Genomic DNA, 25,575 nt, shown 5'->3' on the forward strand with positions numbered 1-25,575 from the left:
TTTCATGGCACTTAGCCATTTATTAGATTCATCACTATTTATGACCTATGAAAATGAAACTGGATCTTTATTGATTTCAATATCAAAATTTGACTATTGCAAATAAACCTCAAAATCATCAAGAATGACCTATTTTCTCTATTTGAGATCTTTTTATTGACATTATTTGTGGTTCATTTTCATCAAATTTTTGTGAGTTAGTTTCTTCTAGATGTGTTTCATCATTTAAATGTTGTTCAACTTTTTTAGAACATTGATTAATTGTTGGAACAACATTTGTGGTAGTTGTGGATAAAGGAAAATTATAAGTGTGGGAAATTCTACTCCAATTTCTTTTATATCCACAACTTATTTTGAAACACTCTCACTAACTTCACCATTTTTAAAGAATTTAGCATTACTAGTTTCTACGGTTCTCGAACTATGATTGGTATGTAAAACCTACATCATTTAGGTTTCTCTAGATAACTAATAAAGTATCCACTTATCGTACGAGAATCAAATTTTCTTTCATGTGGATTATATTTTCTTGTTTCTGCTTAGCAACTCCAAACATGTAGGTGCCTAAGACTAAGTTTTCTTTTAGCCCTTAACTCAAAAGGAGTTTATGGAACTGCCTTACTAGGAACCCTATTTAATAAGCATATAACAAATTTAAGTGTATGCATCCTCAATGATATAGGTAATGAGGAGTTAATCATCATACTCCCAAACATATTTAATGAAGTTGATAAGTGCTAAAAGTAACATGTTTTAACCCCATTATTAATGCGTTTTTGGGTGATTATTTGATGTTAATTGTAAATTTTATACTTTTAATCCTTTAAATTCATGTTTTAATGCTTAATAAAGCACTTGAGAGCAAAAATAGTGAAAATCGGAGTGTCGGAGCAAGCTGCATGAGCTACACGGGTTGAACCATTACATACGACCAGACCACACTGGTTGAACCATTTCACATGGCCAGACAACATAGCCATGTGACCCGCATGGTCATGTTGTATGTTATGTCAATTTTGTGAGATTACACACTGAACTGCGAAAAATTACGATTTTTAGGTTTTTCGAACATTCTAAGACATATATGACAAAAATAAAAAGATAGGAATGAGCCGTCATAGAATATTTAAGAAAACAACTAAAAAAACACCATTGAAGCTAGTTTTGAAGCAGATTTTCATCAAGATTGAAAATTCCTATTTGATTTCGTAGGAGATTATCATGAGTTTCTTTGTTTTTGGTTATATTGTATCTTAGATTTTCTTTTCAATCTAGAACTAATTTTCTAAATACCTAGGGAGATAAATCCTATAATGGATTTTGTCTTTTGATTTTATTTTACGTAATAAATACTTAGTTTCTTATTCTCAATTGTGTGTGTTTAATTCTTGGTTTAATATTTTTAGATTATTGATCCATGTTTTTTATGCTTAAATTGATGGTTAAATAAACCCTATTTAAAAATAGATCTTGCATAATTGAGTGGAGTTGGATGCAATCCTAGAAATAGGACGACATAAATCTACCAGATTAGAGTCAAATCTAATAGGGGAATCCATAGAATGAGTTAATGCGATAATAAGAGTTTTAATTAGAAATAAATTTCAATTAACCAACTTAGAGTCAATTGCTCTTATGCTCGAAAGAGATATTTGTATAATTTAGGGATTTTTATGGATCAAGTTACTAAGTAAAGAAATTGCGTAATTTAGATTGATAGTGACAAATGAAATCTAGGTGAATTCTTTCCTGGATATTGTTTCGCTTCTTGGTTGTTACTTGATTATTTTCGTAATTTGTTCTTTGTCGTGTTCGTTAGTTAATTAATTTAGTTATTTTTAGTTTTAATCAATCACTCGAATTATTTGGTTAAATAATAGAAATACGATAATTATTAGTACTTTTAGTCTTCGTGAGAACAATATCTTTTCTCACCATAGATATACTATTAATTAATAGGTGCACTTGCATTAGTCAAATTATTAGTTAGTTTTGCGACGCATCAAAAGTTTGATTACGCTTTCCTGCCACACCATTTTGTTGAGGTGTGTTTGGCATAGAATACTGTGCACATATGCCACGACTTTCGAGGAATTTTGCAAATGAACTTGGATGTTGTCCAGATTCAATAAATTTCCCTTAAAATTCACCACTTCTATCAGATCTTACTATTTTCACTTTTCTATCTAATTGTCTTTCAACCTTATTAATGTATATCCCAAGAGCATTTACTGATTGAGGTTTTTCATCAAGAAAATACAAGTAACATTATATTGAAAAATCATCAATAAGGGTGATAACCTATTTTTCTCTATTAAAAGATGGAATATTAAAAGGTCCACATATATCAACGTGTATTATTTCAAGAAGCTAGGTACTTCTTATGGCGCCTTTCTTAGTATATTCGGTTTGCTTTCCTTTAAAGCAATCCACACATACACCAAGATCAGTAAAATCTAGATTCAGTAAAATTTTATCATTTACTAATCCTTTTTACCTTTCTTTGGATATATTGTAATGGCCCAAATTCAAGGTTATCGGAACAGTGGTTTCGGGACCACAAATTCGATAAAGAAAATTTTATTTTTCTTATATTTTATAGTCTACGATTTCACAAAATGATTTCGTGAAAGTTTCGTTCGAAAATTTCGACGTTTGGGCACTCAATTTAGTCAAAAGGACTAAATTGTAAAACGTGCAAAAGTTGAGTTCTACATGTCAGAGGTGTCCAATTGTTATGAAACTTTAAATTGGAGGTCCTTATATGGTAATTAGACCATTGGTTAAGTTGGTAGACAAAAATGGACATGAGATAAGTGAAATAGGAAATTTTTAAGTTAGGGGCAATTTGGTAATCTAGTAAGAAAAAGAATTAAAAAGGGAAAAAGATGGCCAAAAATATCATCTTCTTCATAGTGAACAAAATCAGAAAAGGGAAAGCCATATTTAGGGTTTTTCAATGTTTCAATCTTCATAGTAAGTGATTCTAAGTCCCGTTTTTAATGTTCTTTACGTTTTTGAGATCCCGGTAGCTTAATTTAGCTTATTCTAGCAATAATTTAACCTAAGGTTTATATTTGGAAAAATACCCATAGGTGAAAAGTGTTTATTTTGATGTTTTATGATAGAATATGAAGCTAGAAATGATGTCAATCAACTTTTGCTAGTCGAATTTAAGCGAAAACGAGTAAAACCCCATAATCGGTAAAATACCTAATGTTCATAAATACATGTTAGAGTGGGAATTTGATGTTGTCATAGAAGAGAAAAATGTTCAGCATGTTATAAAACATAAGAATAAGAGATGAAGTTTAATTTCCGAGCCTTGGGGCAAAAATGTAATTATGTAAAAGTTTAGAGGCAAAATTGTAATTTTGACAAAGTTAGAGTCGAGGGCTGTTTTGATAAATGTGAGTATTAAATAAGTTAAATTTGTTATTTTAGATCAAGAAGAACGAAACTCGAGGTTAGACAAAGAGAAGAATAAAGTTGAAGACTAAGTTGGTGAATTGGGACATGGCGTTGGCACCGAGATGAGAGGTCCCATGTAAGACCATGTCTGGGATATGGCGTTGGTACCGAGATGAGAGGTCCCATGTAAGACCATATCTGAGACATGGCGTTGGCACCGAGATGAGAGGTCCCCCGTAAGACCATGTCTGGGACATGGCATGGGCACCGATATAAGAACATCCCATGTAAGACCATGTCTGGGACATGGTGTTGGCACCGAGATGAGAGGTCCCTCGTAAAACCATGTCTGGGGCATGGCATGGGCACCGATATGAGAACATCCCATGTAAGACCATGTCTGAGACATAGCTTTGGCATGTTATGATCAGAAGAGACCCAAGTATCCTTATTATTCCAATGTGGCTCAAGGGCTAGTAAACGAATCATATACATGGAAGTTCAGTTAAAAGCAAAAATGGCAAGCTTAGATGAGTTATAAGAGTTAAGAATTTATTAAATTAACAATTGATATTCAACAATGCAGCAAGAGAAGAGTAAGTTATGCACACAAGTATACTAAGTAAACAAGCAAGAGAACTAGAATGAGATTAACTAAAGAGTAAACTAGAGATATTTGCTAGTAAACTTACTAAACTTTATGCTTACATCTTTTATTTCTCTTTCTCTTATAGTATTGCAAAGCTACTTCAAGGATCCTAAAGAAGTCGGAGATTGTCCACACTATCAATCACAACTGCTTGGTATTTTATGATGAAACACGTTTGAGTTATGGCATGTATAGGGATTTAGTTATTTTGCATGTTTGTAATTATGATTTTGCTAAAGAATTGTGTGTAAGTATTTGATGATGAATGGTTATTAAAATGGTTAAGTATGAAGGTGTTTGTTGTTATAAGAGTCTAGGAGATAAATTATGCATGTAAATCATGAAAGGGGTAAAATTTTGCAAAGAAACAGAATTTAGGCAGCACAGTGATGTGTGTCTTTGAAAAATCACCTAGGATAGTATATAATGATTTAGAAGGTAAATGATATATATATATATATATTGAAAGCTTATTGAGTCTATTTTCATGGAAAATTAACGGTTTAACAAAAAGAATTTTATATTTTGAGATATGTGAATTTTAGTGAGACAAGGTCAGATCTGTTTTTGGAGTCCCCTGTTCTGAGTTTAGAAAATCATTAAAAATTGTAAAAAACTTTTTGTGAGTTATAGTTTATATGTATAGATTCCTTATTGAGTCTATTTTCTGTAGAAACAAGTGAGAACTTCATATGAAAATCCTACAGTGAGAAAACTTATTTTTAGTGGCAAGAGGTTAGGACAGTTAAGTGGTGAAATAGGGGAGACTTTAACTAATAAACTGTACTAATTGGCTGAACCAAAAATTCTAAAAATTTTATGATAGGAAGATATATGATTCTAGTTTCATGGAAAATTTACAAAATTAAATTTCGAGTCCTGTAGCTCGAGTTATAATCAATTTAGTAACTGTTGCGCGATTGGACAGATTTGCTGTAAATAGTGAAATTAATTTTCAAAACAAGTTTTTATGCTCCGAATTAGTATGATAAGCTAAGTAATGCCTCGTGCTCGACTCCGGCAACGGTCTCGGGTAAGGGTTGTTACATTTTGTTGGTATCAGAGCAGGTTTAGTCAGTTCTCGGAAATACGGTCGTGTGTCTAAACCGTGTGGGAAGGCCCAGCCCGTGTGGCTCTTGCAATCTGCTCAAATTATCCAACTTTCGCTCGTTTCTCGCTCATTTTGCTCCCAAATGCTCTCTTAAGTATAGAAACATGAATTTAAAGTATTAGGAGCATAAAATTCACCAATTTTCATAGATAATCATCCAAAAATGCATTAAGAGCGAGATTAAAACATGTTAGTGTTATCACTTATCAAATATCCCCACACTTAAGCGTTTGCTTGTCCTCAAGCAAAATCCACCTAGACTTCATCTATCATTATGAATTTGAATTAAATGATTTATTCACTTGGTATCTTGATCCGTAGAAATCCCTACATTATGCTACTATACCTTTCAAGACTAAGAGCAACTGACTCTAGGTTGACTAATTGAAATTTCTTTCTAATTAAAACCCCTATTATTGCATTAACTCGATCTATGGATTCCCCTATTCGATTTAACTCTAATCCGATAGATTTAAGTTGTCCTATTTTTAGGATTGCATGCAACTCCGCTCAATTATGCTACATCTACTCTTAAACAGGGACTTTTTCCCTCTGATTTAAACACATTAAGCATGAATTAAATAATAATAATATCGTACGGTGAAAAGTTACATTATTATTATGAGTTTAAATATTAAAGATAAAATCATAAAAAAATACTACAAACCCTAAATATAAACCATAAACGATCTAATAATAACAATGATAAATAGTTACTTGAAGCAATGGGAAATTTCAATTACATGGGGTCTATGTTTCATAACCATTATACTTAGTTTAGACCAAAATAATAATAATAATAAATTATCCTTAGTGGACCTTATCTATCTGGATTGCACTTCACCAAGTTTACACTTATACATCCTCAAGAATACAAGTACTAAATTAAACTTAAATTTGGAATGGCCTCTCCAATCTGCATGTTATCTTTCTCAGCCGCACATGGCCACCACTACTACCCCAAATTTCATTCGTCAAGCAAAAGCCATGATCTTCCTTTCCTACCTCACACCGGATATGTTTAGGGCATTGCTCAAGCTACCTCCACTATTCTGATGTATTCTTCAATTAAATATCCTCATCTTTTAAGATTATAATATAAACTCGTCTCGTTAAACTGAGCTGTCTGCTGGTTTATGCCATAATCCTGGTAGGTCACCATGAAAACAATTTCTCTACTATTTCAGTGCCTGCCGGCTGCGAGCGTATGATTATTTTAAATAAAGTCACTTGGATGATCTCATACGTTAAGAGTCGCTAAAGCAATTTAATAGTGTTTCGGCATATTCAGAATTGGAATGTTCAAGAAGGGCTTATCGTGCATGCCTAGTCTTTAGTTTCTTTTTGGGAACTAAAATCACCATTTCAAAGGATGTCCTTGAAGTTCACGGTTGCTTGACAAGAAAACATATGCTTTTTTTTATTGTTGTATCAGTTTAAAATAATATGGAGTCATAGCGTTGTTAAACAAGATCAAGAGAGCAGAGTGCTTAAATTGGAGTCGGTGTATGCTTAAAGCCTGCATTAGCCAGGGGAAAATGGATAGCGTGGGGACATATTGCGATTCAAGGAATAGTTTCATCTCTTTGTCCCACTTTTGCAGCCTTTTTGAAGGTGCTGTTCGGTATTGGTAACTTCAAGTTTGTTCGTGTGGGGACTGTTCCAAGCTGTAGTTTTGCTTGTTTTACCATAACAATCAAAGAATATATAAAAGGATTGGAGGGGGTGAATTCTTGCATTCTCAAGTTGAGACCGAGAATGGAAGTAACCAGAGAAGTAAGGGGTTTGGTTCTACTTGCGGTGGTGTTGATGATCAGCCCATGTAGCGTTGATGGAATGGATGGGTTTGAGAGAGACAATGGGGTTCCTGGGTGGTCCAATGCTAGTTCCAGCAATATGGTCTCAAGTGAGAACCATGCTTTTATTGATAATGTACAAGAAAAAGGCACGAATTTTTCTCAAGAAATTTTTGTCCAAAGCAACGGTAATGTTCACAGTGGAGGGAAAGGAGGAGACACTGGTGGTGGCGGCGGCGGTGGTGGGGGAAATGCTGGAGGTGGCAGTGGCAATAGCAATGGTAGAGGAAAAGGAAAACCACACTGGAAAAGAAAAGGTAGGGGCAATGGAGGGGGAGGTGGCGGAGGTGACGGAAATGGTGGTGGAGGTGGTGGAGGTGGTGGAGGCAGTGGGGGAGGAGGTGGCGGAGGAAACGGCAATGGTCATGGTCAAGGATGGGGCGGAGGAAATGGAGGGGGAGGAGGCGGGGGAGGGGGTGGGAATGGTGGAGGAGGAGGAGGTGGTGGAGGCAATGGTGGTGGGGGAGGTGGAGGAGGCGGGGGAGGGAGTGGGAATGGTGGAGGAGGAGGAGGAGGAGGGGGTGGAGGCAACGGTGGTGGGGGGGGAGGTGGTGGGAATGGAGGAGGAGGAGGTGGCGGTGGTGGAGGAGGAGGCTGGGGTTGGGGAGGTGGCAACCAGGGTAGATGCTGGATTTGGGGATGTGGTGGGTCAAAAAAATCATTTGGAGGGCGGACTAGTTCTCCCATACTGAAGCCAAACCATGCACATTAAATGGAATTTGCCTTGCATTCTGACAACTATCGCTCAGCTTCTCCCAACTTCTAAATTATTTCTCCATCAGTGATGCATTTTAGGTATCAAAATAATCATGCTTTTCCCTGCTTAATCTCATCCGTGTTCAAGCTCTCTACATGTAGAGACTAAATAAAAAGTTGTGTTCAAGGGAGGAAAGACGATCAAAAAGTTTCAATTGTATTCAGTATCCTTTGATATAGTATGCACCATGATGCAATATTCATTTTAGAGCTTAATGAAAATTTTCTGCAATACATGGTCTGTTTAGGCCTCTCAAATGGCCTTGGCCCATTTCTGTATTCAACACAGGGAAGCCCTGCAACACTTTGATCTCCTTGTATTGTTATATTATTTCCATGTCAGTGGAAATGTTGGCCCTCCAAGTGGGAGCAGTTAAAAAGTGGTCTGTCAGTACTCAGTATCTCAGTTTCATGTAGCCTTTAGAAGTAGCCATGTTAGCTCTGACTATATTGGCTTCGTTAGAAGACATTTGTCTTCATGTTTATGATTACAGACCATTTGTTTAAATCCTAAGATCTGTCCGTTGCTCTATTGGTAATAGTCTGGACTGAAGTGTCTGCAGTTAGTGAACCAAGCATGCCTAATGAACCTGCCCATTTTAAAGTCTTTAGTGAGAGCTGTAGCCGTTACAAAACAGCTTTTCTCCATTCTTTGACCCTACAAAACAAGCATGAGATTACAATTTCACAGCACTGCTTCCATATAAAATTAAAACTCTTAACACTTTTCTTTCCCTTGTCTTCTTGTACTAATTGTTCATCTTTTGAAAATCTAGTTTAGATAAATATCTTAACATGGAAATGGGACTAGGATCAAATTAAAAAAAGAAAAAAGTTGAAAAAAATCATGTTAGACTCGTATTGATTTCTAACATTCACATCCGAAAGTAATGATAGTCTAGTCGTGTAAGATGATGAGGAAAGAAATGGAGGAACAATAATACTTCCATTGAAAATATCCATATTATTGAGAAACACCATAATACTTCCATTGAAAATATCCATGTTATTATAAATTTGTTTATGAAAAATACTATGAACGTTCACAAGGTGGAAGAGGGGCTCCACACAATCCAGGATTACCAATAAATGAAGATACAGGGATTATGGCTTTATGGGGAGGAATTTCCCCTCTTAATTGATTATGCGACACGTCAAATTCCTTGAGCTCATTCAAATTGATCACCTTCCCTGGGATGCTCCCCATGAGATTGTTCCTCGAAAGCAAAATTGTGGTCAATCCCATGGCATCACCAAGCTCCACTGGTATCTTCCCTGAAAGGCCATTGCTTACCATCTTCAAGATTCTCAGCTCACTCAACTTCCTTATGGATTTTGGTATTGACCCTTTTAGCAGATTATATGACAGAACAAGCGATGTAATAGAATCCATTGCAGAGCTCTGTAGAACGGAGTCATTAATAGGACCAGCGAACATATTGTCAGATAGATCAATAGAGTTGTAATGGCCTATAGGGTCATCAGTTCCTTTGGAGAAAATTGTATCCAGGTTACCAGAGAACTTGTTTGAATGAAGATCAAGGTCCATTAGACGCCTAAGATTCTTGAATTCAGCTGGGATTGATGAGTGAAGACCGTTATTTGATAAATTAAGTAAAGAAAGGCTGGTCATATTCCCAATCCAACGCGGTAGTTTCCCTGTCAGAGCATTATCTGATAAATCTAGCGTAGAAATGGATGTAGAAGATAACCACCTCGGAAGAGACCCTCTAATCCCAGTTTTCGCCAACATAAGCCGAAAAAGTTTCAATTTAGCAAACCATTTTGGTATGCTAACTAGTCCAAGAGGATTAAACGACAGATCCAATGTCTGTAAGTTCTGCAACTTGGCCAGCTCTGTAGGAAGTTCACCAGAGAGATGGTTTCTAGATAAATCTAATGTTTGAAGGTTTTGCAAATTGCTGAAACTAGAAGGAATCTTGCTGGTAATACGATTATTCGATAAGAATAATTCAGTAAGAGTGACAAGGTGGCCCATTGTAGCTGGTAATTTCCCAGTTAGCTTGTTGTTCTCAAGGATTAGCCTCTGAATGCTTGGGAGGTGGCCAATGGATGGAGGTAAACTTCCTGTCATCTTGTTTTCTGATATGCGGCAAAACTGAAGAGAGATGAGCCCCGAAATCGATGAAGGGATGCTTCCTGTAATCTGGTTTTGATTGAGATCTAGGAGTACTAATGCTGAAAGTCCTCCTATGGATTTAGGAATGCTGCCTTTTATCGTGTTTTGGGATAAGTCCAGATATTTGAGGCTCTTAAGCTTGCCTATAGTTGTAGGCAAACTGCCAGAAATATTGTTAGCATGAAGATCAAGCTTTGTCAATAATACCAACTTCCCTATTGTTGCTGGAATTGATCCTCTCAATTGGTTTTCCGAAAGACCAAGTTCGGTGAGTGCTGTTAAGGATCCAATAACAGAGAAAGGTATAATACCAGAAATATGGTTGTTGTTGAGGAAAAGCCTTTCCAGCCGAGATAAGTGCTTGAATGTCGCCGGTATCGACCCTGTAAGCTGGTTTGAATTGAGAAAAAGATGAGTAAGACGCCTTAACTTGCCGAATTCCGGTGGAATTGGTCCATTCAAGTTTTTGAGATTGCTAAGGTCAAGAAGTTGAAGATAGGATAGGTTCCCAAGGGAGGGAGACAAAGTTCCATTCATGAATGTATCCAAAAGGTCGTCGTCATCCGAAACAAGGCCCGACCGTGTGACATTGACCACTCTTCCCACAGAATTGCAAGCGACACCTTTCCAGGATGTGCAGCAATCAGTTGATGATATCCATGATTGCAATAATCGTGAAGGGTCAGCTGTGATGGTGCGCTTGAATCCCAGTAATGCTTCTTTGTCCACTGCATTGCAGGCCGCCCAGGCAGATGGTGAGAAAGATAGTGACGGTAAGAGCAAAAGAAGTAGAGAAAACATATTGTTATGAAATGAAATCTCCATTGATGACTATGAAATCATAAACCTGAAAGTCGAATCTTATTATATATTCATTTGAAGGCAAGTTGCCAGATATTGAAAACAGTGCTGCCATGTGATTAATCCGGCTTTCATTAAGTTAATATTAACGGATATTAGCCTATATGGGGAATTTCCAGCCAGCTGCATACAATATAAGCCTATTGGCCAACCTGGAAGAGGCGGCTGTGATAAAATTTTGGATCTTAATGTTCAAGCAACAAATGAATCAAAGTAAATACTTAATTATATTTTTTAGCATCCTTTGTATTTGTCTATGAACTGAAGCAGTGAAGCATGATGATTGATGACCATCGGCTTAGCTTTTGAATTAGGGAACCAGTAAAAATTATTGCACTGTGTTTGCAGACATGATAAGTTTGATCCCACTTTCGACCAATGAATAGTTAACAGTACTCTCATTTTTACATGGGAGCGGGACCTGAAAGCGTAATAATATTCGCGGGCTCCATTCATGTAAAGCATTAATGGTATCACAACTCATGCAAATTTCAACAGGTGATATATACCCACCGCTTCATTGATTCTGTATTTCATAGCTGTAAATACAAGCGAGGGGGAAAAATTGTCTGGACATGTACTTTGAACTGTGCCTTTCAGGTCATTCATTTCTCTACAGTCATGGGATATGATAAGAAAGCATATCTTTGTTCATACGAAAAGGCAGATTATTCTTACAAAACATAGAGTTCAAGTTATCAAATTTATCAATCCAAGCCACTAATTGGTGCAATAAGTCCTTTAATTGGGTCAAGCGTTACCTAAAATAAACCGAATAAGGTTGGCAATTATCTGGACCTATCTGATGAGCCTCAAAGGACAAGTAGGACCCAAGTACTATATTGTTTACGAGCGTATACCCCCACGCCCAAGACCATGTGAGCAAAATCAAAATATTGAAAATATACAAAATTATTACAATTTATGTGAAAACAAAGATTTTCTTTTAGATTTCCCACTAACAAACTGAAAACTAACAAGCCCAAACTAAGAACAATAGAGAAAGAATTTTAGCCAAGAAAGACACACATGGATGTTGCAACTAAAAACATTGCTGAAATAACATGATTCAAGGGATTACAGAACCAAAACTCTTGCATTCCATTAAAGATTTCTGGTCAGCACCTTGGCAGAAAAAGAAACGCGATGGGCACCTGATCAAGCAGTTGTCAGCAAGGCTGACATTTGCAGTGTCTGGTTTGAGTACCAGCAATGGCCCTGGAATTGGTCCGAACAAGTAGTTCCCCCCAAGCAACAGTCTTGCAAACGGGGCAATTCCGGAGGCAGGCAGAGCCGCTCTCAATGCGTATTGGATAGGGATCATACCCGAAAACTTGTTGTTTTCCATGGATAAAGCTGACAGCTTTGGCATTAATGGCAAGAAAGGAGGTAACCAGCCTTGGAGCTCGTTATTGCTCAAGTCAACAGCAATAAGCTCACTTTGGGTGCCTAGATTAGAGGGAGCTTGTAAAGAATCAAAGGAGTTGAATGCGAGAGTGAGTTGTTGAAGAGATGGGTGGTTAAAGAGGAAATAAGGGACTGAGCCGGTGAGTTTGTTGTGACTCAGGTCTAATACTTGCAGAAGGTTCAAATATTTAAGACTTGGAGGGATTGTGCCTTCAATCATGTTGTTCCTCATGGAAATTTGGACTAAAAAAGGTGGCAGCGTTGTAGGCAAATACCCAGAAATGACATTGTTGCTTGCATCAAGTAAGTACAGGTTTTTGAGTGAACCCAACTCGGGTAACTCACCAGAGATGTTGTTTGATTGAAATTCGAGCCTTTTCAAGCTACCAAGACCATTAAAAGTCGGGGGGATAGGACCTTGTAGGTTGTTGTTATCGAGGTAGAGTTCTTCAAGAGTAGACAAGGACCCAATCGAGGCTGGTACCTCACCGGAAAATGCATTCCTTGAAAGACCCAGCCGAGTTAACCGAGTCAAGTTGGAGAGTGAGCCTGGAATCCTGCCGGAGAAGAAATTGTTGGAGAGGTCAAGGGTTTGCAAGTAAGGGAGGTTCCAGGAAATGGAAGAGAGAGAACCGGTATAAGCAGCAGAGTCGAGAGTAACCTCCGTGACTCGGCTCAACCCAGAAACTGTAAGGTCGCACCTGAAACCGCAGGTGAATCTTTCACTGAAGAGGCTGTCACATGGGTCGAATGTGAAATCCCAAGAACCCAAGCAAGAACCCGGACTCACAGAATTAGGCTGGACTCCATTTTTGAGTTGTTTCAAGGCATCAACATCTCCCCAGTACGTCTTGGATTCTGCTCTTGGCAAAACTCCATGAACAAAAAGTAACAGAAGAAGAGAAGATAGAAAGAATTTTGAAGTAGCCATTTTTATTTCACAATGGGATTGGGAAGTGAAAGGGAAGTTCATTTCAAAGTGCAAAAGAGAGGGTGAGAAGCCCAGTGAACGAGGGCCGTTCATAAGAAAAGCAAAATGATTTGAGAGAGACAGAGAGAGAGTAGAGGAAGAAAATAAGGAGACAAGAGAAAGATGGGTTTTGGAGTACGTTTCTGCCACTCTGGGAAGAAAAACAGAGTAACTTTTAGTGAGTGGATTCACGGGAAATTGTCAGAGTGTATTTAAATTTGGATCATTTGAATGATTTAGCCAACTGATAGAACGAGACGGGGAAGCTAATCCTGTTTTCGTTCAATATACGGAAAGGGTTTTTGTTGAATTTTTTTTTCTTGGAAAAGCTTTTCATATTGCCTTGAATTATTATAATCGTGAGGTTTGACGACAGATTTGTTCATATATTACTGCAATGTTACATTATCATATATCATATATTTATATATGGTGGTCTCTATTGTTATTAAAGAATATCGTGGAGAAATTAAAATATTTATTTTAGACGAATAGTAAAAATAAATTAAATAGTATTTAAATAAATATAAAATTTAAATGCTTTTTAAAGAATTAATATTTAATTTAAACATATAAACCGAAAATTAAGATTTTTTTTTTATTAATTTGCATGCTACCATGCAATCCCTTGAGTCCAGAATTTTTTAGAGCTTAGACTATCAACAATTCCTTTCATAATTTAATTGCCAAATCCTTCTACAAAATTTTAATGATGTTCTCACATACTCTTATACCTTATAAAATCATTTAACGCATCCACTACTCCTTGAATAATCATACGACATCAAAGAGTTTATGAGCAGCGTCTCTCGAAACAACCATAAGTAGCTTTTAAGAGCAGTCGTCCATAGATCCTTTGAAACACGATTTAGCAGTAAGTCAACTTGGAAAAGAGTCCAAATTTAAAACTCTGAAATCGATTTTAAAGATGAGATAGCATTTTAGTAGGAGTCCCCATTTTATATAGCTGATTACCACCCCAGCAACGGTAGAGGAAGCTCAATTAACAACACAATCATTCGACAAGTGCAGCTAGTTTTGAAGCCAATGGTCGCACCAAGAAGTTAGCTTCCACGTTGCAGCTGTTTGGATGAGTAGGTAGCAAGATAAAGCAGCCCCATTTTTCATTTCTTTTAAGAGTTTCCTCTTCCCACCCGTGTATGGCTATGCATGGAAGAGACGATTTGTCCTCATCCAACAATGACACCTAATCCCACTCTTACGCCACCTTAAGCCTTTATTTGACACCTAGTAAGGTATATTATGACTCCATCTCATCACATAACACTAGAGTGACCGCGTTACAGGCAAATAAGAGTTTTCTCCATGGATCTAAAAACATTATTTAAGACGATTCCGATAAGTCTTGAGCATAAAGAGTTCTTATCTCTACTATATAGTCCTCACAACTAACATAGCACCTTCTTATTTGATTGCCTACGCAAAAGCAAATATAAACGTGATCATCAATTAAACTACGTTACCATAGACAAAACTACACTGAATAACCAAAAAGCGATAGTGGCTTCTTGCAACTTTTTGTAATAGTAACTTCTACACTAAATTTTTAGATTCAAATAAGAATTAGAGAGAATTAAAGAATTAAAGAAAATAAACAAAAGATGATAGATGGATTGATGAGAAGAAGAAAGGATATGATTGGTGTTGATGACAAATAGTTGAATATATAGCTTAACCTCCTTTGGTGAATTTGCATCAATAAAAATTATATTGGCTTTTTACCAGCTCTCTCAATTGACTTGAATTAGTTAAGCTGAAGTTGCGATAAACCTTCTCTACAATCTTGAAAATTTGAAGCAAAAGTTCTATCAAAATCCTAAACCCTAAACTAGTCTTGTAAGAAAATCTCCCTTGGAGTATTTTATCAATAAAAAATCAAGCATAATACATATTAAGATGGTTGGTCATGCTTAGTTTTTTATAAGCATGTCTAAGTTCTACTTGAACCTTAAGTAATTACTAAACCTCCCAAGACTTAGTCAATTATCTCGAAATGCAAGTAACATAAACCTCTTTAGACCTAGTCAAAATCAATTATCTCGCAATGCAAGTAACATAAACCTCTTTAGACCTAGTCAAACTCTTATTAATCTAAAATATTAAAAGTTCTAAATAAGTGAATCCAAAAACTATAAGACTTAATAAATACATTATTAGGCTTATAAATTACCAAAATAAAGTCTTAAAATTGAACCCAGTATGATTTAAAAGTTGATCCATCATATAAAACTCAAAATTCATGTTTTATTCATGTATAGAAATTTTGCTTTTGCTATCTTCACTAAAACAACCATATATTGAGCTCTCAAAGTCAAAATGATATGATTCAAAGCGCATTTCAAAGCTAAGAGATGACTCTTTTATCAGCCAGAAGACATCTCAACCTAGAAATATTTAGATCCCATCTAAAAATTCATCACAAATCGATTGATCTTTCATACTTGAAAATGACGGCTTTGGTAAAGTTAATTGATTAATTTTTAACCCATCTATGCGTGCATCAAGTCACATCCATGCTATATGAGAATCCTTGAAAAATACATTTAGCATCTCTATCACATACAAACAACGTGCTAAAGGCCTACAATTCCTTAACCTTCCTATTCCCTTATAATCGCTCACAATCATCTTACATGACTCTCTACAAAGTCATTGTGTAGACTGTCATCAATTATTCAAATCCATTATATTTATTAGCAATTGATGCGATGAAGTGAATTAACATGGATCAAACCAATAAGAATATCCCTACAAACTACCCTACCAAAATCGACTATTTTCACCACCACCTGGGATTTACCCTTATCCTACACCAAAATATAAAAATGTACAAAACTAAATTATGCAAAATCCCAATTTAACCTTAGTAAGTTATCAAATTGTAACAACAAATGAAATTAATTTTGGAGTGCATGCAACAACAAGAACAACTTTACCAACAACAATAAGTAATACTCGAACAAAATTCTCAAGTAAAACAAGAGCTTCGAGTCGCTCGAAATCATCCTCTAGTCTAATAATTCCATGTAATAGAGGTTGCCGCCTTCTCTATTTATAGTCGAAGAAGAAGAAATCTAACACCCCACACCTAATTAAATTGTCTACTCTGAGATACAAAATGTCACATTCGTTGTCAAAGCAACCATGACCAATTATATTCAATTCAAACTATTAAACATTTAAATACGAGTGACATGTGAGAATAATACATTACAGGATCATTTCGGGTCTTAGATGAGCTTACAAAAGCTCTTTTGCTAACCCAAGGTTGCATTGGGACCAAATTGTAAAGTTTGCAAAATGTCAGGTTGACATTGTGACGTTAGAGGTTCTTCTTTGTGGCGGCACATAACATCGCGACGTGGCCCCTATTTTCCAGAAGGTTCAATTTTATACATTACCCAAATAGAATATAACATTGATGGATGCCCTCAATGCCTAAATTGATCATTTAACATGTATTCAACCTATTTAACAACTAATGTCCAAAAACATCAACACCATTTTCAAGCATAACTATCAACCATTTCATCCATTTACATTACCAATTCTAAAAATTGACCATTTGTATCATTTGAACAAAGTAAAACCTAAGTACATTCCATTTGACCAAAATGAAATGAGTTATACAAACTTAGTTGAATCGAAAATGACGGTCTAGATGCTAACTTCAATTTCCATGGCTTCGAGGAGTACCTAAACATGTGCATAGAGAAAATAAACAGTACGTTGAACAACAAGGCTCAGTGGTACTTTCGTGATCTAAGATAATATAACATAATATAACAATATAAATATAACAAGATGCACATAAATCCAATATCTACTAAGACATGCTCCATATTGCAACACACTACATAACCATTTTATATGAATTGGTAATGTTAGTTAAGGGGTCATTAGATAATATCTAAGGTAATGTAACATAATATAACAATATAAATATAACAAGATGCATATAAATCTAATATCTACTAATACATGCTCCATATTGCAACACACTACATAACCATTTTATATGAATGTGTACATATATCAAGTGGTAAACCAATTCAACCATTATGGCATTATAAAGGATCAAATTCAATTACATATATCAAAACCTATCTAATGACCCTTAACTAACATTACCAATTCATGACTTACACATTCATAATCTCAATATTATAGCATTCAATCCAAATTCCATTTTGCATCATTTAACTGTTTACAAACAATTCAATTCCCTTTTCTGGAATCTATCAACTAATTTGTATTCATTTCAGTACCATATTCTATTATATATCTATTTTGTTACATTTTTAAGTTTTCCCATTCAATAATAATGTTATGCCCGATGAAACCCTAGTAAAACTAGCTCGGATACATGGGTAAACTACACCACACTAGATAGCTCATAAGAGCTTAAACTACAACACACTAGGGCACCAAAGTGCAAAGCCTGTAGGCATAAAATACATACTTATATATATATGCATCCCTCCACCACATCAGGGTCTCCGTAGAGACATAAAATATTCAATGATCCTGTAACAGCCTATTTTTCAATGGTGTCGAAAATGGAGATTTTGGAACCCCATTTCTGAATATCAATGTAACATCCCATTTTTAGTAAAATCAGAACAGTAGTTTCGGGACCACAAATCCGAGTTTAGAAGGAAAATTATTTTAATAATTTTACATGGTTTGTATTATGATAGGAATGTCGTATGAAAAATTCGTTAAGGAAATTTTACTGATTACATGTTTAATTGATAAAAGGACCAAATTGCATGAAATGTAAAAGTCAAGTTCGAATAGCTATAAGTATCAAATAGCTATGGAATTCAAAATTAGAGGTCTTTATATGGCAAATAGACCATTAAGAGAAGTTAGTAGCTAAGAATGATGATTCATCCATGGAAAATTAAATAAAGAAAATGATTAAATTGGAAAGAAAAAATAATTAAAGATGATAAGTATAAAAATAATGAAAATATCATTATATTATCATCTTTCCCAAATAAAAATACATAGAAATCCTAGCTAAGAGAAGAGAACTTAAGCAAGCTTATTTGGCTTAATTGGGTAAGTAATCTTGTCTCGTTTTTAGTAATTTTTATATTTCCGAGATCGTAATAGCTTAATTTAGCTATCACGGGGATTAATTTGTAAAGTTATCAAAGTATTTAAGTTTTGACATTGATGAGTATGCATGAATTATGAAGTTTTATGGTAAAAAATGAAAGGTTTTTGATAGATAAACGACTTTTGTTAAGGGAATTTTGATGATTTTGTGATTTAGGGACTAAATTGTAAAGATGTAAAAATCATGGAAAAATTTTGAATTTTATGAAATACATGGGCTGTTATTCTTATATGTAAAAATCAGTTAGGCTTGGAATAAGGGTTAAATTGCATGAATTTCATTTTTCGAGCCTAGGGATGAAATCGTCATTAATTAAAAGTATAGGGGTAAAATGGTTATTTTGCCTAAGATGTGAATTGGATTGAATTGAATATGAATTGTATTAAATTGATTTTAATTTACTCGTTTAGATCCGGAAAGGAAAAATACGGAGTTAAATAAAGGAAAAGAGAAAGTAGCGGATTAGTAACTTTTGTGTGCACGAACATTGTCGAGGTAAGTTCGTGTAACTAAATTATATATATTTATATGTTTGAATTTAATGTTGTATATGTGAATTTTATAAATGTCATATATACATGAAATTGATCACGTATCCGAAAATGCCTGATAAATAATAAGTCTTGTTTGAATAAATGAAATTCGATGGATATAGGGTTCCCGAATTGGTTGTGGTCCGACATATGTTGTGGACACACCACAGCTCAAAAGAGTGTCCAGTTATTAGCTCTCATGAGCATCTCGATATATGACCCTCTCGAGCTTCCCGTTATATGGTTCTTGCGAGCTTCCAATTAATAGCTCTTCAGAGCATCCCGATTGGTTATGATTCTGCATGTGTTGTAGGCACACCACAGCTCTTATAAGCGTCTCGTTATATGGCTCTTCATGAGCTTTCCGATGAAAGGCTCTTTGTGAGCTTCCTAATTAATGGCTCTCCTAAGCTTCCCAATATGGCTCGCTTGAACTTCCCGATATATGGCTATCCGGAGCTTCCTGATAAATGGCTCTACGGAGCTACCCGTTATTGGCTTGCATGAGCTTCTTGAATATGGCTCTGATGAGCTTCCCCTTATACAGCTCGGATAAGCTTCCCCTTATATGGCTCGAGAGAGAGCTTCCCGTTTATATGCTCATATGAGCATTCCCGAATATGAATTGACGGTTTACAGTTCTGTACACTTCTTGTGTATTTCCCTTGTATCCATCGATATTTTTAAATGATTCAACGGGTAAAGTTCATATATGAGATGACATGAATTCAAGATGAATTACTATGAGAAATACTTGAAATACAAAGATATGATATATATATATGTTCATGGACACTTGAAGTGATAAATACATGTATGAGAAAATTGAATATTAATGAGTTGATTCATGTTTCTTTGTATTTATGTGAATTACATGACTAACATATTTGATGACGATATTTGCTAGGCAATTGGCCAAATTGGTTTGAGCATGTTTATTTGCTTACCTTAAATGTGAATTAGTTGGTAAGTTAAATTCATGTTATATGAACTTACTAAGCATTAAATGCTTACTCTGTTTTATTTTCCTTTGTTCTATAGTAATTTGGAAGCTCATTGGGTCAGAAGCTTGGCAGAGATATCATCACACTATCCATCGGCTCATCTCGATATATTTAGTGTAATACCCCTAACCCATATCCGTCGCCGGAACAAGGTTACAGAGCATTACCAGAATAAATAAATCAAATACAGACATTTCATATTATTTAACATTCATGTCAGATATTATTCATAAAGTCCCTTATATGAGCCCTTGAGGCCCAAAACATACATCAGAAACAAGTTGGGACTAAATTAGGTAATTAGAGAATTTTTCGTAAAATCTCAAATTTTTTTCCAAATTACAAGGGACAAACGCTCGTGTGGTCAGGCCGTGTGGGCATTCGAAGTAAGGCACACGGCCGTGTCCCAGCCCGTGTCCATACCCGTGTAACTCTCTGACTGGAGTCACACGCCCGTGTGCTAGGCCGTGTGAACATAATAATTTTCATTAATTAGGTGCAAGGGTCACACGACCAAGCCACACGCCCGTATGCCAGGCTGTGTTATCAATTCTGAGCATTCTATTTTGAAATTTTAAGATGCAGGAGACACACAGCCAGAAAACATTCCCATGTGCTAGACCGTGCGTCACACACGGCTAAGACATATGCCCGTGTCACTGCTCATGTAGACGAAATAGGGCCATTTCCAAGCCATATTTCTCATCCAAATTTGTCTTCCACCTACATTAACATTTAATCATATTCACAGGCCAATTTAAGATCTTCAATCAAACCTAAATCAAGTCTTATGCATGACATAATAATACATATAACCAAGTGTCGAAACTTACCAAATAACCTAATTCATTTAGGCATATTTTACCAACTATACATTCATGAACCAATATCCAATATACTTATATGATTTTCATGATTCAACCATTTCAAGCACACATCAAACATATTAAAACTATTGACATATCAAAACATACCAAACATAGGCCATTCAAATGGCTAATTACAACCAAAATATTTATATGCCAACATTGGCCAAGTTAACCTATACATGCCATTATAACCAAAAAATTAGTTTCATATTTGTACCGAAATGGGCCAGTGGATAGTGTGAGTGATCTCTGCCAAGCTTCCAACCTAACAAGCCTCCTAGTACTATAAGACAGAGGAAATAAAACAGAGTAAGCATTTAATGCTTAGTAAGTTCGTATAACGGAAAATTAACTTACCATTCATTTACATTTAAGGTAAGCATACAAAATGTATCCAAACAATTTGGTTAAATTACCTAAACACAAATCCTCATCGAGCTTGTTAGTCATGTAATTCACATAAATATCAAGAAACATGAATGAGCCCATCAATAATCAATTTCCACATACATGTATTTACCACTTCAAGTGTCCATAAATATTTATACACTATGTCTTTGTATTTCAAGTATATCTCATAATAATTCATCTTAAATTCACATCCTCTCATATTGTAACTTTACCCATTGAATCATTTAAATTATCGATGGATATAAGGGTACTACACATAAAGTGTACAAAACTATAAACATTCAATTCATATTCGGGAATGCTTATATGAGCACATAAACAGGAAGCTCTCTCTCGAGCCATATAACGGGAAGCTCATGTGAGCCATGTAACGGGAAGCTTATCTGAGCAATATGACAAGAAGCTCATAAGAGCTATATTTAGGAAGCTCATGCGAGCCAATAACGGGAAGCTCTGAAGAGCCATCTATTGTGAAGCTCCGGATAGTCATATATCGGGAAGTTCAAGCGAGCCATTTCGGGAAGCTCCAGAGAGCCATTAATTAGGAAGCTCACAAAGAGCCTTTAATGCGGAAGCTCACGAAGAGCCATATATCGGGACGCTCATAAGAGTTATGGTGTGTCTACAGCACATGCAAAATCGCAACCAATCGGGATGCTATGAAGAACTATTAACAAGAAGCTCGCAATAACCATGTAACGGGAAGCTCGAGAGGGTCATATATTGGGATGCTCATGACTGCTAATATCAGGACGCTCTTTGAAGCTGTGGTGTGTCTGCAACATATACAGGACCACAACCAATTCGGGAACCATTTATCATTCAATCTCCTTTATCCAAGCAGGACTTTTTATCATTTATCGGGTATTGTAGGATATGTGGTCAATTTCATACATATATAACATTTATACAGTTTACATATACAACATTAAATTCAAACATAAAAAATATATATAAATTATTTACACGAACTTACCTTGACAAGAGTTCATGAATCGTAATATACTAATCTGATACTTTTTCCTTTCCTCGATTTAATTTCGCATTTGGTCTATCCGGATCTATATGAATGAATTTAATATCAATTTAATAAAATTCATATTCAATTCAATCTAATTCACATATTAGGAAAAATTACCATTTTGCCCTAAACTTTTAATTAATGATGATTTCATCCTTAGGCTTGGAAAATGAAATTCATGCAATTTAATCTTTATTCCAAGCCTAGCCAATTTTACATATAACAATAACAGCCCATGTATTTCATAAAATTCAAAATTTTCCCATGAATTTTACATCTTTACAATTTAGTCCCTAAAACACAATTTCATCAAAATTCCCTTAACAAAAGTTATTTATCTATCAACAATCTTCCATTTTCTACCATAAAACTTCATAATTCAACTATATTCATTCATGGCAGAACCCTAATACTTTGATATCTTTACAAATTAATCCTCGAGATAGCTAAATTAAGCTTTTACGATATCAAAAACATAAAAATTACTAAAAATGGGACAAGATTACTTACCCAATTAAGCCAAATAAGCTTGCTTGAGTTCTCTTCTCTTAGCTAGGGTTTCCATGTATTTTGATTTGGGAAAGATGATAATATGATGATATTTTTTTTTTGTAATCATTTGTCATCTTTTATTATTTATAATTTCCAATTTAGTCATTTTCTTTATTTAATTTTCCATGGATGAATCATCATTATTATCTAACAACTTCTCTTAACGTTTTATTACCATATAAGGACCTCAAATTTTTGAATTTCATAGCTATTTGTACTTATAGCTACAAGAACCCAACTTTTGCATTTCATGTAATTTGGTCTTTTATCAATTAAACATGTAATCGGTAAAATTTTCTTAACGAAATTTTTCATACGACATCCCTATCATAATATAGACCATGCAATATTATTAAAATAATTTTCCTTCTGGACTTGAATTTGTTGTCCCGAAATCACTGTTCCAATTTCATTGAAAACGGGTTGTTACATTTAGTAAATTAACTTTGGTTATAATGGCATGTATAGGTTAACTTGGCCAATGTTGGCATATAAATGTTTTGGTTGTAATTAGCCATTGGAATGGCTTGTGATGAATGTGTTTTGATATATATACATAAATGAGTGTTTAGTATGGTTAATTGATAGTACAGTTTATAAGTATGTCTATATATATTTTTGGTCAAATAGGTAAGTTTGGATATATGGATTTAAGAAGTAATATATCATGTATAAGACTTGATATTGGCTTAATTTAGATGTATTGTATTGGATGGAGAATATATTTAAGTGTTTATGAAGGTGGAAGGTAAATTTAGGTGAGGAATAAGGCTTAGAAATGAACTTATTTTGTCCACACGGGCAGAGACACGGGGCATGTGTCTCAGCTGTGTGACCCCTGCATCTAATTAATGCAAATTAAATTGTTCACACGGCGTAGCACACGGGTGCGTGGCTTGGCCGTGTGACCCAATCAAAGAGTTACACGGGTATGCAAACGGGCTGGGACACGGCCATGTGCCCTATTTGAATATCCACATGGCCTGAAACACGAGCGTGTCTCTTGGCCGTGTGAGCCACACGGCCTGACCACACGAGCGTGTGTCCCCTGCACTTTGAAAAAATTTTGAGATTTTGCAAAAAATTCTTTGAGTACCCAGTTTAGTCCCGACTTGTTTCTAATCTATGTTTTGGGCCTCGAGGGCTCATATAAGGGACTTTATGAATAATATCTGACTTAAATGTTCAATGGTATGAAATGTCTGTATTTGATCTGTTTATTCCGGTAATGCTCCTAACCTTGTTCTGGCGACAGATATGGGTTAGGTATGTTACATATATTGGTATCAGACCCAAGTTTAGTCAATTCTTGGACTAACGTAGCATGTACGAGTCTAGTTATACATGTCATTATATAACCTATGATAGTGTGATATCTTCTAACAATTTTAAACATGTTTTTCATATAGTAATATCGTCCAACCGAGCTGAATCCGAAGAAGCTAAGAGTAATGCTCAAGCTTCAGTACAAAGGGTAACATCTAGTAGTAGAATGCCCGTATCTGAGGGTCGAGGAGGAGAGGTAAAAGAAGCCTTCTTCCAAATGAGGAATGAGTGGTTTACAAAATTTGTAAGAACCAATCTGATTATGCAACAACCTCCACCCCCTCCTGTTTCTCAACTGGTTCCCGATATGCCACAAGATACAGAACTTGTTAGGGTTGGTAAGCCTCCTGTTGATAAAATCCATAAATATGGTGTTGAAAAATTCAGAGCTACAATCAAAGATGATCCTGAAAGAGTTGAGTTTTGGTTAGAAAACACTAACAAGGTTCTGGATGATTTGTCTTGTACACCAGATGAATGTCTAAAATGTGTTGTATCACTATTAAAAGATTCAGCTTACCAATGGTGGAATACACTGATTTCTGTTGTACCAAAAAAAAGGTTACATAGGAATTTTTCCAAACAAAATTTTGAAAGAAGTATATTAGCCAAAGGTTTCTTGATCCGAAGCGAAAAGAATTCCTAGAACTTAAACAGGCCTACATGACAGTATCTGAGTACGAACAAGAATTTGTCAGACTAAGTAAGTATGCCAGAGAATGTATCCCGATTGAAATCACAATATGTAAGCAGTTTGAAGGATTGAATGAAGACATAAAACTATTAGTTGAGATTCTTGAACTAAAAGAATTTATTATACTGGTTGACTGGGCTTATAAAGCTGAAGAGCTTAGTAAAGAGAAAAGATAAGCTGAGATTGAAACCCGAACTTCAAGTAAAAGACTTACGAGAAAGTCATATCAATTACCCTCAAAGAAATAAAAAAATATTAATCATTTTACTACCTCCGCGGGGTATTCTAGAAGAGATAAAGGTATTCAACGCTCTAGTCCAAGATCTCAGGCTACATCTGTAGCAAGTAAGACAATGCTAGAAATACCAAATCCAGATGCAATTATTGTAATAAATTATATTTTGAAGAGAGGAGCTTGTTTCAGATGTGGTTCCTATGACCACTATTTTAGAGATTGTCCGCAGAAAGTTGAATAAGATACTGCTCAAACTTCAAAGTCGTGCAATACAGCTACAAGAGGTAGACCACCATGTAACCCTAGTAATGTGAGTGGAAGTTGAGGTACAATAAAAGATCCAACTGTCAAATATGAGGCACGAACACCAGCAAGAACATATGCTATTCGTGCACGTTAGGATGCTTTTGCACCCAATGTTATTAGTGGTACTTTTGCTCTTCTTGATACTGATATAATTGCTTTAATTGATTCTGATTTAACACATTTATATATTTTTACAAATTTAGTGAATAATAAAAATTTACCTATCGAGTCCACTGAATTCGTGGTTAAAGTTTCAAACCCCCTAGGCCAGTATGTGTTGGTGGATAAAATTTGTAAGAATTGCCCATTAATGA

At 35.4% G+C, this 25,575-nt stretch overlaps 3 protein-coding genes across 3 annotated transcripts; 1 reads left to right on the forward strand and 2 right to left on the reverse strand.

Annotated features, from left to right (window-relative positions):
- The first annotated feature begins 6,929 nt into the window (after window positions 1-6,929).
- Window positions 6,930-7,739, forward strand: LOC105761972 (glycine-rich cell wall structural protein 2). Its single transcript, XM_052625185.1, has one exon. It carries the CDS (start codon window positions 6,930-6,932, stop codon window positions 7,737-7,739), a length of 810 nt encoding a protein of 269 aa, XP_052481145.1.
- A 1,001-nt stretch (window positions 7,740-8,740) lies between these two features.
- On the reverse strand, window positions 8,741-10,740 carry LOC105763242 (probable leucine-rich repeat receptor-like protein kinase At1g35710). Its single transcript, XM_012581384.2, has one exon. The coding sequence runs from the start codon at window positions 10,722-10,724 to the stop codon at window positions 8,817-8,819; it is 1,908 nt and encodes a 635-aa protein (XP_012436838.2). The 5' UTR covers window positions 10,725-10,740; the 3' UTR covers window positions 8,741-8,816.
- Window positions 10,741-11,663: 923 nt separating this feature from the next.
- On the reverse strand, window positions 11,664-13,358 carry LOC105763243 (LRR receptor-like serine/threonine-protein kinase FLS2). The gene has a single exon (XM_012581386.2). The coding sequence runs from the start codon at window positions 13,213-13,215 to the stop codon at window positions 11,854-11,856; it is 1,362 nt and encodes a 453-aa protein (XP_012436840.1). The 5' UTR covers window positions 13,216-13,358; the 3' UTR covers window positions 11,664-11,853.
- Window positions 13,359-25,575: the final 12,217 nt, after the last annotated feature.

The sequence above is a fragment of the Gossypium raimondii genome, chromosome 12 (assembly GCF_025698545.1).
Source record: "Gossypium raimondii isolate GPD5lz chromosome 12, ASM2569854v1, whole genome shotgun sequence".
NCBI classification, from domain to species: Eukaryota; Viridiplantae; Streptophyta; class Magnoliopsida; order Malvales; family Malvaceae; genus Gossypium; species Gossypium raimondii.

Coding starts and splice junctions, on each gene's coding strand:
- LOC105761972 (XM_052625185.1), top strand. CDS start 6,930: ATGGAAGTAACCAGAGAAGTAAGGGGTTTGGTTCTACTTGCGGTGGTG.
- LOC105763243 (XM_012581386.2), bottom strand. CDS start 13,215: ATGAACGGCCCTCGTTCACTGGGCTTCTCACCCTCTCTTTTGCACTTT.
- LOC105763242 (XM_012581384.2), bottom strand. CDS start 10,724: ATGTTTTCTCTACTTCTTTTGCTCTTACCGTCACTATCTTTCTCACCA.